Here is a 14,542-nt window from a genome sequence, read left to right on the forward strand (position 1 = left end):
GTGTCATTAGTTAAAATCCAGAGCCATGGTCTAAAAGATTCCAGTCAGTTTTACATTTACAGGTGCTAAGCGAATACTAAATTTCAAGTGAAATAGTATGTACATTGCTGTATAAACCAGCAAGGTCTTAAATCACATAAATCTCCTAGGAGACACTAATGTAAAACTTAACATTTAATGTATAGATTAAAAAGTGAACAGGGTCACTGAAAAACGTGACATACTCAACATAGAAACAACAAATACATATATGGTGTTAGATCACAGCCCCACACATATTAACATATAGGTGCGCAACCACACCATCATACTCAGTACCAATGTCAGGCTATTCAAGAATCAACACCAAATATCAATGACACATTCATATGTCCATATGAGAATTAACCCCCTGTTTATCTATCCTAGGAACTAACCACCTAATATAGGGGTACCCAGAAATAGAAGGGGAACAGATCTCACTCAAAGTAGCGGGCTATATTAATGCAGCAAACCTGAAACTCGACTATCATGAATCGAGTAGACTTGTTTCCTTGATTTGTTAATGCATTATTGGGTAAAAAACTTCCATCAAAGTATACATATATATGCATTAACAAATCAAGGAGATCCTAGGAGATTTATGTGATTTAAGACCTTGCTGGTTTATATATCTTGAAAAATTAAGGTTGACATTAACTACGTTTCTGCTATTATAAAAATATGTACATTGCTGGCTGCAGAATGAGTTAACTGAGCATCCATTAGTGAGTTGGTTTTAATGAAGAAGTTTGAAACTCTTATCTGTCCTTTTCAACTGATTTATGACCACATTAAAGTTCAGCTCAACTTTGATGTGGTCTATTGATTAGAAATTAGCACACAGAAGATCAGAAAAAAATAAATATAAGTCTCATCAACTTCTTGTCAGAAAGAACTTTACGGATTCTCAACTAATTCATTTTGTAACAATGTGCAGTGAAACAAACAACCATAAGTCCTTGTGCGCATGGTGCGTTTTTGATGCAGTTTTTTTGGTGCAGTTTGTTGCCCAAATCTACATGTCTATCCTTATGCCAGCAAAGTCTATGAGAATTCTGAAATGCTGTGCGGATGTTGCTTCTTTTTTCTCCTTGCAGATTTGGTGCAGAAAAAACAAGCAGCATGTCAATTGTTGACGCATTTTTCCCCAAACGCTTTTGTTCAAAAGCTGCTGTTGAGTCCCACACTCCCTCTCAACGAAGAGTAACACTTGGCACAGTGATTTTACTCCTTCATTTCAGCGATTTCTGCAACTGGGATCCGACTAATTGAAACATCGGACATAGAACAAGTCTGAAAGCGCAGTTACACTTTTCCATCCAAATGTCACGGGGTATGTAATGACATAACAGGAGCCCCTAGGCTGGCTCTCAGACTTGAAACCCTGCACTGTCCCTTATCTAGGAGGTAGGCTTGATGGTAGTCAAGTCCGAGCCCCCAGAGTGACCCTAACTCCTGTCCAAAACGCTGGTGTTACTCCCCCTTTCTCGCACCCTTAGGACAGGCCGGAAAACACAAAGACAAAACATCACAAAATGACCCGGACATGGGAGAAGGGAAGCACAAAGGGAAAACAATATGTGTACTGGGAAACAACGGAAAAGAGAAAGAAGTAACACACCACAGGGGAATGCTCACAACACTCAAAAGCGCAACATGGATCACCATGAACAGGAAAATTACCAAGACTGGGATCGCTTGGTCTTATACTGAAGCTATCATCGACACATACAGGAAGGAAGCCGTGCTTTAAATAGGGAGGAACAACCTGAGCTCTAGAGGGGTGGTTCACCCATATTTTTTATTTTCTAGATCGATATTATATTGAGAAACAATGTTTCTCTCAAATACCTTATGTTGGCAATAGTGCCTGTGGGAGGCGCTTTTGCGGACCGCTGTTTCCCGCTACATGACCCTCGGGCTCCGTGACCTAGGGTATCCTTATGTCAAGTTCCTGGTCACGTCTCGTCATTGCGACCGGCCCCAGTCTTCCTGACTCACTGGGCTGTGGCCGGTGTTCCACTGCTCATTACAGCTCAGAGTGTCTCCTGCTTGCAGCGCTCTGCTGTGAGGGGAGGAGGGAGATGATGGACTGTGACGAGCAGTGAAACACTGCTCACAGCCCATCACTCACAGACACTGCGGCCAGCCCCAGTCTTCCTGACTCACTGGCTGTGGGCAGTGTTTCACCCCTCATCACAGCCCAGAGTGTCTCCTGCTTGCAGCGCTCTGCTGTGAGGGGAGGAGGGAGCTGATGGACTGTGACGAGCAGTGAAACACCGCCCACAGCCCATCACCTCACGGACACTGCGGCCGGCTGTGGTGTAACAGGAACTTTACGTGACGTCACCGGATCCCTGAGGTCACGGAGCCTGAGGGTCACGGAGAGGGGAACAGCGGTCCGCAATAGCGCCTCTCACAGGCACTAGGAATTCGAGAGAAACATTGTTTCTCAATATAATATCGATCTAGAAAATAAAAAAATATGGGTGAACCACCCTTTTAAGTCCTGTTCAGAAGTTTGCAGGAATTAGCTCCTAAAGAGCTGAAGACCAGTGAACCTAAACCAGCCGATGCCCGGCTCTGGCTGAACACTCTAGAATCCTCAGGTTGCTTGTCAGATTCTGTGGTGTGAACGCCGTGCCAGCAGATGTGTGCAGTGCCGAACATCGCATGACACCAAATAAAAACAATGGATTTGAAGTTCTGTCTCATAAAAAAAACTTTCATCCCAAATTAGGTAAATATTTAATAATTTGTTTGCCTATTGGATTAAAAGAAATATTTAAAGGGGGGCAATGACTTTAAACCAAATTCTCAAAAATATAATTTCCCTGGCGCTGAGGTCTCAGCCATCTGTGGATTTAAAGTTTTTATTTTATCTGATTTTTTTTATTTTCAAAATAAAACTAGATTAATCTGATCAAGGCTTTTTGCTCTTTTTAATCGGACTGATGGGATATTGTAGTTCAGAGGTAAAAAGCGACACCGAGTGAATTATTGTAAAGCAATGAACTACTCTCAGGCTCCGGCAATCAAATAGACAGCACTCAGGGCTAAAAATTACTGCTGCCTTTTTATTCATCAACAGTTTTGTGTACGAAACCCCTTTACAGCCCCAACCTGAAAAAAAAAGCACTCACATTTATTTGGTGAAATTAAATCTGAGTCCGCACGGGCCCGTTCTTTACTTACCGGTATTAGATGAAATTAATTTCCAGTTGCGGCGCAGAAAGACAAACTTTTCAAAATGTTACATTCATAAAACTGTGACAAGAGCAAAAGGACAACAGACTTTCTTTTGAAGATTTAGTGCCGTTCACGGGTTACTATTTTTCTCGGGATTTTTTAAAATGCCACGTACATCCCTCATCTTTTATAGCGGGAGGACGGAACGTATTTTCCATAAAGTTAGGGTTTTTTTATATTGCAAATTAAATTGGGCAGAATGACCTATCTGTAATAGAGAAAAGACTCTCACGGAATTAGAAGTCATCATTTCGAAAGGGGATTCTATGCATGAAATTTGTTAATAGACGGGCTGTCCCTAGAGCAGAAAAAGATGGGCAAAAAATAATAAAGTGATGTAAACTCACCTGCTCTGACCTCCGGGGCTCCAACACCAAGGACCACTCCGGTGCTCTATGGCAGGATAGAAAGAGATGACATGAAGTTCTTCAGCCACCAAATTGTTAAGTTCAATGATTGGCTTCTGAAGTCAAGAAACTGGAAGCATATGCCAGGAATACTTTTGATGACACTAGGCTTGACCAAAAAGATTTGGAAGAACCTGGTCGAGGAGCAAGCAGCAAAGGATGGGGATAAAATAATGTAAACTCACTTGCTCTGACCTCCGAGTCAACAACACCAAGGGTCCACTCCGGTGTTCTACGGCAGGATAGAAATAGATGACATGAAGTTCTTCAGCCAACAAATTGTTAAGGTCAATGAATGGCTTCCGAAGTCAAGAAAATGGAAGCATATGCCAGGAATACTTCTGATGACACTAAGGTTGACCAAAAAGATTTGGAAGAACCTGCTCCAGGAGCAAGCAGCAAAGGATGGGGAAAAAATAATAAAATGATGTAAACTCACTTGCTCTGACCTCCGAGCCAACAACACCAAGGGTCCACTCCGGTGCTCTACGTCAGGATAAGCAGAGATGACATGAAGTTCTCCAGCCACCAAATTGCTAAGGTCAATGATTGGCTTCCGAAGTCAAGCAACTGGAAGCATAATTCAGACATACATCTGATGACACTAGGGTTGCCCAAAAGGATTTGGAAGAACCTGGTCCAGGGACAAATCGGTAATTTGTGGCCACTGGACCTCTTAGAACCTGCAACCTCCTATACTAGGAGTAGAAGGTTAGCTTAGCAGCCAAAGATTACTGATTTACCCTTGGATCAGGGTCTTGCAAATCTTTTTGCTCACCTCTAGTGTCATAGGATGTGTCTTTGATGGCACACCCTGACTCCTGCAATCAATCACCACTGCAGCCAATCATGGACCTTAGTAGAAGTCACTCACTAGTCATAGTTGTAGTGGTCAGTGGTAGAAAATACAAACTTTTTACATGGTCAAAAATGACCAGGGCACTAAATTCATACAATGTGAGAATACTTTAATGGTGCAACGGTAAAATACTGTTCAACAAATGGTCTACGTTTCGGTCATCCCACTTTGTTCACGGCCTACAATAATACAAAGGAAACAGATGTATTTACATGTATATGAAAAATTATAAAGGAAGATGAGGGAGGAAAAGGAAAGGAGATAGAAAACCAGGGATAAGGACTGAATTGGAGTGATAGACTGGTAAAACAGAGAAAATAAAAAAATAAAAAAAAACAAAATAATAAAGCAATGTGAAAGAAACAACAAGGGAAAAAAGAAAAAGTTTGCCAGAGAGAGTTAATGTCTGTAGATCACTTCGGGAGGGGTATTCTACACTTACTTTTCTCTTCAGGGTGGTGTCCATCACTCGCAGTCAGTCACCATTGTAGGTGAAGTATTGAAACACACGACACTGGGATTCTCTGGGCAAACCAAACTTGAACTTTTTATTTTCTCTTCCACCATTGCGACAGACATGGCAACCCTGTCTACAGTTCTGCTACTGCTCCTGTGTTTTGTCTCACAATATCCTTGCTTTAATGGACCTTCTGCACGCAAGCTGCCAGGCTTGTGCCTCCATTCCCCTGCTCTTCTTAGCACTGCTGTCTGCTGCCCTGACGGCTGTCAAGTCGTTTGATTTCGCTAAGCCTGTCCAGGGTAAGCCATAGGCTTCGGACGTTCCGAGGATACCTCTGGGTTCCTGACTGGCTAGACTATTTAGCTACATCTCCCTTAACCGAACCATTCTACAGAACTGGCAGCTCACAAGGCCTGTATCGCTAACCAACCCACTGGCCATCTGTCACTTCTCCCCTCTTGACTCAATGTCATGTCCCCACCGGAGTCCGCTCCTGCGACTTCTGCTACGATCACCAGGCAATGCCGTGTTCCCACCATAGATAGTGCTGGTGATGGGAGAGGAGTAGGTGCCCGTGACTCTGCTGAGCACAGGCTCCGCTCATCCACTAGGCTGGGTTTCCTTGGAACCTGCAGTACCACTGGCTGACTGTAGGTGGCGTGTGTCTTCCAGCTGAAGTTGCCATCATTCACCTGCAGCCATTGGGAAGACAACACACCCTTCTTATTCCTTCTGCTGTCATGTGACCACTGCCAGAGATAATTTGTACTCCTGGCTCCTGTGCGATTTGTATTTTGATTCCTGTGCGCTGACCTTGCTTTTGTTCTGACTACCCTTCTGCCTGCTGTTTTTGTACCTCGCTGCCCGATCCGGATTTGACCTTTGCTATGTTTTCTGATTACGTCCTTGCCTGCTGATTCTGTCCCTGTTCTGCAATTCCTGGTTTGACCCTGCCTGACTACTCTCTTGGATGGCAGCCTTCCACAGGTACTGATCTCCAGGGCCCTGTGTAATTCCAAATCCCTGTATAGGGGTTAAAGGGTTTCAGGGTTCTGGGGGTGCTGCTTGGTGAGTGGCTTCCCTCTAGCTTGTCCATTACATCCCATCTGACTCTGTGGATCCAGGCAGGCGTTACACTCGACCACCTCCTTCATCTATACAGCATCGTTTCTGCCACTAGATATAACTCAATAGAAGGTATTGAATAAAGAAGTGACTGTGACAAATAATATGGAGTAAATTAATAGTTGTCAACAGTCCTGAGAGCCGAAACTGAAAAGTAAACTCTACACCACAGAGGGAGTTGCCGGGCATTTGAGGATGCTACTAATTATATGGGCTAATTTTGCCAGATTGTTGGTAAAAATGTAAATAATGGTAAATATTCATGGCTGGAGCACCCCTTCATCAAAAAGTTATATAGTACCCAAAATTTGAACTGGTTTTCTTATTCAATGTAAGCAAGGATCTACTTCCTGCTCCCTCGATAAGGAGAGGTCAAGAAATGGTCTACAGGTGTCAAGGTCACTTATGAAATAAAAATGACTGACTTTATATGTAATTCAGTCCCTTCACTGCTCTTACACAAATGACATATTCCTTACAAGAACTAAATAAGAGGTTGGGAAGTTTTTGCGACAGAATGAGGCTTTAAAGGAGTAAAAAAGGAGTAAAAAAAGATGAGAAAAAAATGTCTGGTTTCATCTACAGACAGAGCCACCTTTCTATACAGGTTGTGTCTGGTATTGCAGTTTAACCCCGCTTCAATGGCGCTAAACTGCAACATCAGACACAACCTACGTACAGGTGTTGCGCAATTTTTCGGAGAAAACAACTTCTTTCATTTCCACAAGTTTTACCCAGTATATTTTCTAAACGTTACGTCTATTATCCTACTAAATGTTTAGGGGTTTCACATTGTTAGAAAAGATTGTGAACAAACAGCCGGACAATATTTTTGAGATTTAGATTTATACAAACACAGTGGCCAATCAAAAAAATTTATTGGTATCAAGTGATGATTTATGTGAGTACAAGATCCATAAGAGAACCCCACAGAGTCGAAAATACCATGAAAATGAGGGGGAGGATAGAAAAGCTATGGTGACTAATAGGTTAATTCATTTAGGAAATGCACCTTAGACACATCATATGATCACTGATCAAATAACAAGAATCAAAATGAAAGATACACTAAAGGCTACTTTACACACTGCGATATCGGTCCCGATATCGCTAGTGTGGGTACCCGCCCCCATCTGTTGCGCGACACGGGCATATCGCTGCCCGTGCCGCACAACATCGCCCACAGCCGTCACACATACTTACCTGTCCGGCGACGTCGCTGTGACCGGCGAGCCGCCTCCTTTCTAAGGGGGCGGTCCGTGCGGCGTCACAGCGACATCACTGAAACGTCACTGAACCGCCGCCCAATAGCAGCGGAGGGGCGGAGATGAGCGGGACGTAACATCCCGCCCACCTCCTTCCTTCCGCATAGCGGCCGGGAGGCAGGTAAGGGGAGCTTCCTCGTTCCTGCGGCGTCACACGCAGCGATGTGTGCTGCCGCAGGATCGAGGAACAACCTCGTTACTGCTGCAGTAACGAGATTTGAGAATGGACCCCAGTGTCGCCGATTAGCGATTTTGCACGTTTTTGCAACGATGCAAAATCGCTTATCGATGTCACACGCAACGGCATCGCTAATGCGGCCGGATGTGCGTCACGAATTCCGTGACCCCAACGACTCCGCATTAGCGATGTCGTAGCGTGTAAAGCCCGCTTAAAGCGAAAACTGAATTTCGAGAGTGGTGGTTTCGCCCGGTGGTCTTCTAGTGTTGAAGAACTTCTGCTGCAGTCAGTTGCCTTACGGCCAGATACAAGTCTTCTCTAAGGTTTGTATTACACTTGTAGAGGAAATCTTCATATTTTCTCAAAAGGATAGAAAACTTTAAACATTAGTCCTGATGCCCACACAGCACAGTCGAGTGTGGGAGGTTGTGTCGGAAAGTTGGCAGCCACATTGTGCTTCTTATTGTGCCATAATACAAGATTAATATCCACTCAAAAAACAAGATGGTTCGAGAGGAATATAACAGAAAATACCTAGACGTACAGTAGGTGCCCATCAATGTCTATGGGTGCCATATGAGCCATAATACTCTGACGTTGGGATATTTCTGGTTTCTGGACATAAATGTTATCTTTTGAAACACGGAAAGTTCTAACAATTTCCGATAGAACTGTACGAGTTCCTTAAGAGTTTTCAGGAAGACGGCTTGATGTCATTTAATAGGAACTTTGATTGTTCGGTCCCGGAGGAAACAAGTCTGTCCTGTTCACGTGCCGGACAAACGTGCTTCAAGACGCCTTCCTGATAACTTTTCTGCTAGGTGGGATTCACAAAGAGCGCTTTATCTTACTGTGCTTATTCGTGATTTCATTGACATTTTTAATACTTTTTTTGTGTGTGTTTTTGGTCTTCTTTGTTTTTATGGCTTTTTGGGGTCAATAGCATTTTTTTTGTTCAAAAAGAGAGGCCGTACTGGGCCCAGCCTTAAAAGGGAGGCCGACATGACTGGGTTAAGTCAGGAATAAAAGGGGGGTTTTTAAGTGACGGGGGTTAGGCAGGGGTTAAAGATACTTAGAGGGGGCGGAAATAGAGGAATTTTGAATTGTGCATTGTGGGTGTAGTTAGTGGGGGCAGGAACAATTAAGGGGTTTATAAGGGGTGGTCAGTTAGTGGGGTCATCCATTTTGGCACAGGAAATGGAACAATCTACCACCCACCCTCCCAATTTTTCTTTTCTTGTCATAGCAGCATAGCGAAGGGGAGGAGGGTCCTCGAAGTTGGAATTTGGGGTTTGTGGCGGAACGGTGGGGGGAAACCCGTAAGGTTCTGGAACCCTCATGTGGACTCTTTATATGCCGGCGGGTAGAAGAATCCCGTGGTAGGCCTGGTGGGCCGCGGGTTGGGGGCATGTGTTCAGATGAGGCCAGGTTGTTGGTTAACTGGTGCCCCTGAGCCGGTGCTTGAGCGGCTGGGGGTAAAACATCAGTCTGGTTACAGTTTGGGTAGAATACCCGTCGGCAGGTTTTTGGGGCTTCGAGGACCACCCTCCGGTTCTGTTGAGTATATTTCTGTTATTTATATTGTTTTGTTATAGTAAAGGCTGCTGTGGCCAATAAAATCCATATTGGTGTGCAGTCTGTTTATTTTAGGTAAGGTAATGATGGGGGGTTTATATAAAGTCTTCAGGAATGACTCGACCATACCCGTTGTCATGTAGCATGTTTCAAGTATGGCGGTTTCTATAAAACCTCAAAAATCATACAGAACTTTATACTGAATTTCACAAATTGTTAAAGGAAACCAACCACCAGGATTTGCACATATAAAGTAAAGGCAGTGCCATACTGGCGCAAGGAGGGTGAATAAAATCATACCTTCACTTTCCAGATTGTAGGCTTCATTGTAGTCAAATGTATTATCAAAGTTCCAGAAATCAGTGGAGCAGTTGATTGGTATGTGACTATGTTGGTTGGGTCTTCCTTCATTATTCCTCCCCTGCGTGGTTTCATTGCCTGCATGTAAGGAGATTTCCCCTGTAGCTATGATTATAATTATGGCCGGCGCATGCGCAGTATACACTTGAAGTATTTCAGTTACTTTAATAAAATGGCACCTGCGCATACTGCTATCACCATTGCCATCTTATGGATGATGCTGTCCTCTGTCCGAGTCAGATGCTCCTTCCAAGAAGGGCGTCCTCATCTGAAGCGTCCCGTGGGCTCGTTTGCGCAGTGAGCTGCTCTTGGGAGCGGACACTCCTCTTGTCTTGTGACTGCGTGCTGCCACGGTGTTTACGAGGCCAGAGGATGTGAGGGCGCATGCGCTGCCCTCGGAAAAGCATCCGACACATCACAAGCCAGATGACAGCATCTTCAATAAGATGGCGCCGGAGATAGCGGTATGCGCAGGCGCCGACTCTTGCGCCATTTTATGGAAGTGACTGAAATACTTCAAGTGTATACGGCGCATGCACCGGCCATAATTATAATGGCGTCAACGGGTAAAATCTATTTACATAGAGGAAAGGAAACCACACAGGGGAGGAATTATACAGGAAGACCCGACCCACATAATCTTTGATAAAACCTTCTACTGCAATGAAACATCCAATCTGGAAAGTGAAGGTATAAATTTATTCACCATCCTAGAGCCAGTATGGCAGCGCCTTTACTTTATATGTGCAAATCCTGGTGGTTGCTTCCCTTTAAAGGGACTCTGTTAGAAGGTTTTTGCTGTGTAATCTGACAGCATCATGAGGTATGGACAGAGACCCTGATTCCAGCGATGTATTACTTAGTATACTGTGTGCAGTAGTCACAGCTTTCTCTGATGTAGATCTAGCAGAGCTCACTTGTTGAGCTGTGTATTACTGCACCACCCACATGCCAGCTTTATGTGTATATTGTATTGTGACAGTGTTGGGGGTGTGGTTGGACTACTCTGAATGTGCCAAGTTGTCCAGTAATGATAATCTCCTGGTGATAACACACTGATTTTATTGAAACAGCAAAACACAGTTCAGTAAGTGACATATCGCTGTAATCAGGGACTCTGCTCCTACATTATAGGTTTCTCGGATCTTGCCCTGGTGCATAGCCGGATTTAGCTTGGTTGGTGCCATGTGCGGTAATTTATACTGACACCCACTTTATCGTGTGCCATATACCGCCAGATACCTATTTAACACTACCTAATCAAGAAACTAAGTAATACAGTATAGCCGCATCCTTTGTAGCTGACTTTTAACAAGTTTGAGCACCAAGTGTGAGGTCTGGAGTGCAAACTGTGGCTACCAGGCATATAAATAACAATCGTGCCCCTTAAGGTGGGCCCTGCCCTAGTGCTACAACAGATCATGAAAATAGGACCAAACAGTGGTCAATACAAATAGGAACGTAAAAGAGTTTTCGGATGTAAATTTTTTTTGTTTTTTGTGTATTACTTGATAATACAGGTATGGTATAGAGAATATTGATGATTTTTGCCAGTAACTTTTGCATTCTTCCAGTATGAATTCATCGTACTTTATACTGCTTGTCCACCGTTGGTGTAAGTGCGCCCATATTTGTCAAAAAGCGGGATCGGTGTAAAAATAGTTTGGAAGTCCTGCGGGAAAAGAGAAAAAAATACACTCATTATTTTTGATAATTTTCTGCATATTATTTTTAAGGATTTCATTACTGGTTTCTCTTTAAAGAGGACCTGTCATTTGAGAAAAAATATGTTATTTTTCAAGCAAATGTAATCGGCGCTGTTCTCCTGAATCTGGCGTTGTTTGTCTTTTGTTCCTGCGCCTCTCCGTTCCTGACATATTGCCCTTTCTATCCTGTATATAAACCTAGTCTTGTTAGCCAAGGGGGCGTAGTCTTCATGCAGACGCCCAGTTAACTAACAAAACTAGAATTATATACAGGGAGAAGAGGGCGATATCTCAGAGACGGAGAGGTGTAGGAACAAAAGAAAAACAACGCCGGATTCAGGAGAAAATGTACATTTAGATCTTTTTTTTTTTAAATTATACATTTATATGAAGTGACAGGTCCTGTTTAAAGGGAACCTGTCAGGTGCAATATACACCCTGAACCACGAGCAGTTCTGGGTGTATATTGCTAATCCCTGCCTGACCGTTCCTGTATACACTAGCATAGATAAAGAGATCTTTAGAAAGAGTATTTCTAAAGATCCTTTATGATATGCTAATGAGTGCAGGGACTAGTCGCAAGGGCGTTATATCCCCCGACTAGTCCGCCTTCTTAGCATGTTAGCATACGCACAGGGGAGTACTAACATGCTATTCAAAGCCCAGTGCCCAGCGTCATCGGCAGTGACACGCGTACCTGTGTCCGTTGTCCCTGACTCAGATGCTGGGTTTAGGCTCAGCGCGCATGATCAGAAGTCCCGGCACTTCTGGTTATGTGCACTATGAAACCGGGTGTACGTGTCCCGGCTTCAGAGAGGTCTAGTGCGCATGACCGGAAGTGGCGGGGACTTCTTATCATGTGCGCTGACCCTAAGGGGTACTTTGCACGTTGCGACATTGCTACTGCGATATCGTCAGGGTCAAATAGAAAGTGACACACATCCGGCGCCGGTAACGACGTCGCAACATGTAAAGCCTAGATGCGCCGATAAACGATCACGAAAGCGTCGTAAATTGGTGATCTGTGTAGTGTCGGTCATTTTCATAATGTCGCACCAATAGGAAATACGATGTTGTTCCACATTCCTGCGGCAGCACACATCGCTGTGTGTGAAGCCGCAGGAGCGAGGAACATCACCTTACCTGCCTCCACCGGCCATGCGGAAGGAAGGAGGTGGGCGGGATGTTTACGTCCCGCTCATCTCCGCCCCTCCGCTTCTATTGGCCGCCTGCCGTGTGATGTCACTGTGACGCCGCACGACCCGCCCCCTTAGGAAGGAGGCGGGTCTCCGGCCAGAGCGACATCGCAGGGGAGCTAAGTGCATGTGAAGCTGCCGTAGCGATAATGTTCTCTACGGCAGCTATCACAAGATATCGCTGCTGCGACGGGGACAGGGACTATCGCGCTCGGCATCGCAGCATCGGCTTGCGATGTCGTAGTGTGCAAAGTACCCCTAAGTCTGGCGTCTGAGAGGTGGTAACAATGGACACAGATACTCGTGTCACCACCGATGATGCAGGGCAATGGGCATTGAATAGTATGTTAGCACGCCCCTATGGATGTGCTAACATGTTAAGAGGGTGGACTAATCGGAGAAATAACGCCCTTATGACTAGTCCCTGGCATCATTAGTATGTAATAAAGGATCTTTAGAAATACCTATTCTCAAGATCTCTTTATCTATGCTAGTGTATACAGGGATGGTTAGGTAGGGATTAGCAGTATACACCCAGAACTGCTCGTGGCTCTGGGTGCATATTGCACCTGACAGGTTCACTTTAAAGGGAGTTTTCATCCCTGAATATTAAAAAAAATTACCCAAACCAATAAAAAAAATAAGTACTACCAATCCCTTACGGCTCCAATGCCAATATCAGCCAACATGTTGGACATGGCTTAGACCAGTAAAAGGCTGCAGTGGTCACAGTAACTGGTCAGGACCCGGGCAGGGCAGGGATGGACCGGCTGCGGTGTGGGAGTGGTAAAGTTAGTATTACTAATTTATTGCTTTTCAGGGGTTTCTTAGAAATAATTTCAAGGCTGGACAACCCCTTTAAAGCACAGTATTCTTAGATGACACTTATACGGCTAAGCTGGAGATCAATGAGTATGTCTCCAATTTGCAAATAATATATTGGACTCCTCCTATTCTCCGAATTTAATAAATCAATACCCTAATTTTAATATTATCCGGCCATGTCGGGGTTAAAACCTAACCAAACCTACTGGTAATGAATGATAATTATTATGATTACCATAAGGAAGGTCTTAAACTGTCCAGTTTCTCTGGCAACAGGAGCAATTGACATCAATTTCCTGATTGTTTCCAGTAATTTCAACTAATTAATGCCCAGAAACATAAAGTGATATTTCTTATTCTCATAAATTGCAGCAGATTATGTAATATGACTCCTATCTCACCTTGTAAATGAAACGGCTTTAATACTCAATGCAATCCATGAAAATGACATGTTGGTGCATTATTATGTTTTTTTTTTAAAGGCCGTCTGTACAATTAACCCGCGGGCAGGAAAAGAAAAAAGGCAAAATAATAAGGAAGATGTCATCTTGGTTTACTTTCTATTGCCAAACAGTTGTTCCGGATGGTACCGTGCCGTCAGTGTAATGGTTTAGGTGATTGCTCACCTACTATAGGCATGCAGGTTTTTAGGCTGTTTTTGATGCAGTTTTGTAAACCATTGCAAAAAAAATATTTACGCTTATACGGTGTAAATCACACATACTTTGTAAATTAAATAAAAAAAATTTTTGCACTTTGTTTTTCCACCCTATAACATTTTTCTTTTTATTTTTTGCAAGATGAGTTGTTTTTCTTTTTGCAAGATAAATATTAGTTTTTAATGCCACAATTTAATTCGCTACATAATGTACCAAAAATTAGGCAAAATATCTTATGAGATGGAATAATAAAAAAACTTTTTTTATTATTATTTATTATTATATTATGTTTTTATTATTATTATTATTAATTATTATTATTATTATGCCATTTATTCCATGGTAATATGATACCATTGAGACTTAGGTGTTACTTCTTACAGCAAGTCACTGCAACTCTATTCTGCAGATCATTACGATTACTAAAATACCAAATTTTTACAGTTCTTTTTAATTTTTTAAAGCTTTGTAAAAAAAATTGAAAAACTTTGTAAAACAGAAAATTTGTTTCAGTTGCCGCATTCTGCTCTCTATAACTTTTTTTACATTTTTGTTAATTTTGGGAAGATGCAAAATAACAAAAAATGAATGTAAATTCCAATGTGTTTTCTTTTATATAGTTTTTTTATCATATTCACTGAGCGGAATAGATATTAT

General features: G+C 43.0%; 1 protein-coding gene across 1 annotated transcript in view; it reads right to left on the minus strand.

Annotated features, from left to right (window-relative positions):
• Window positions 1–10,233: 10,233 nt before the first annotated feature.
• Window positions 10,234–14,542, minus strand: part of SPATA17 (spermatogenesis associated 17) — a 272,661-nt gene continuing 268,352 nt past the window's right edge. Inside the window, exon 10 of the mRNA XM_075337985.1 lies at window positions 10,234–11,171. Coding sequence (XP_075194100.1) covers window positions 11,091–11,171 — 81 coding nt within the window. The 3' untranslated portion in view covers window positions 10,234–11,090. The remainder of the gene's footprint in view (window positions 11,172–14,542) is intronic.

The sequence above is a fragment of the Anomaloglossus baeobatrachus genome, chromosome 3, assembly GCF_048569485.1.
Source record: "Anomaloglossus baeobatrachus isolate aAnoBae1 chromosome 3, aAnoBae1.hap1, whole genome shotgun sequence".
NCBI classification, from domain to species: domain Eukaryota; kingdom Metazoa; phylum Chordata; class Amphibia; order Anura; family Aromobatidae; genus Anomaloglossus; species Anomaloglossus baeobatrachus.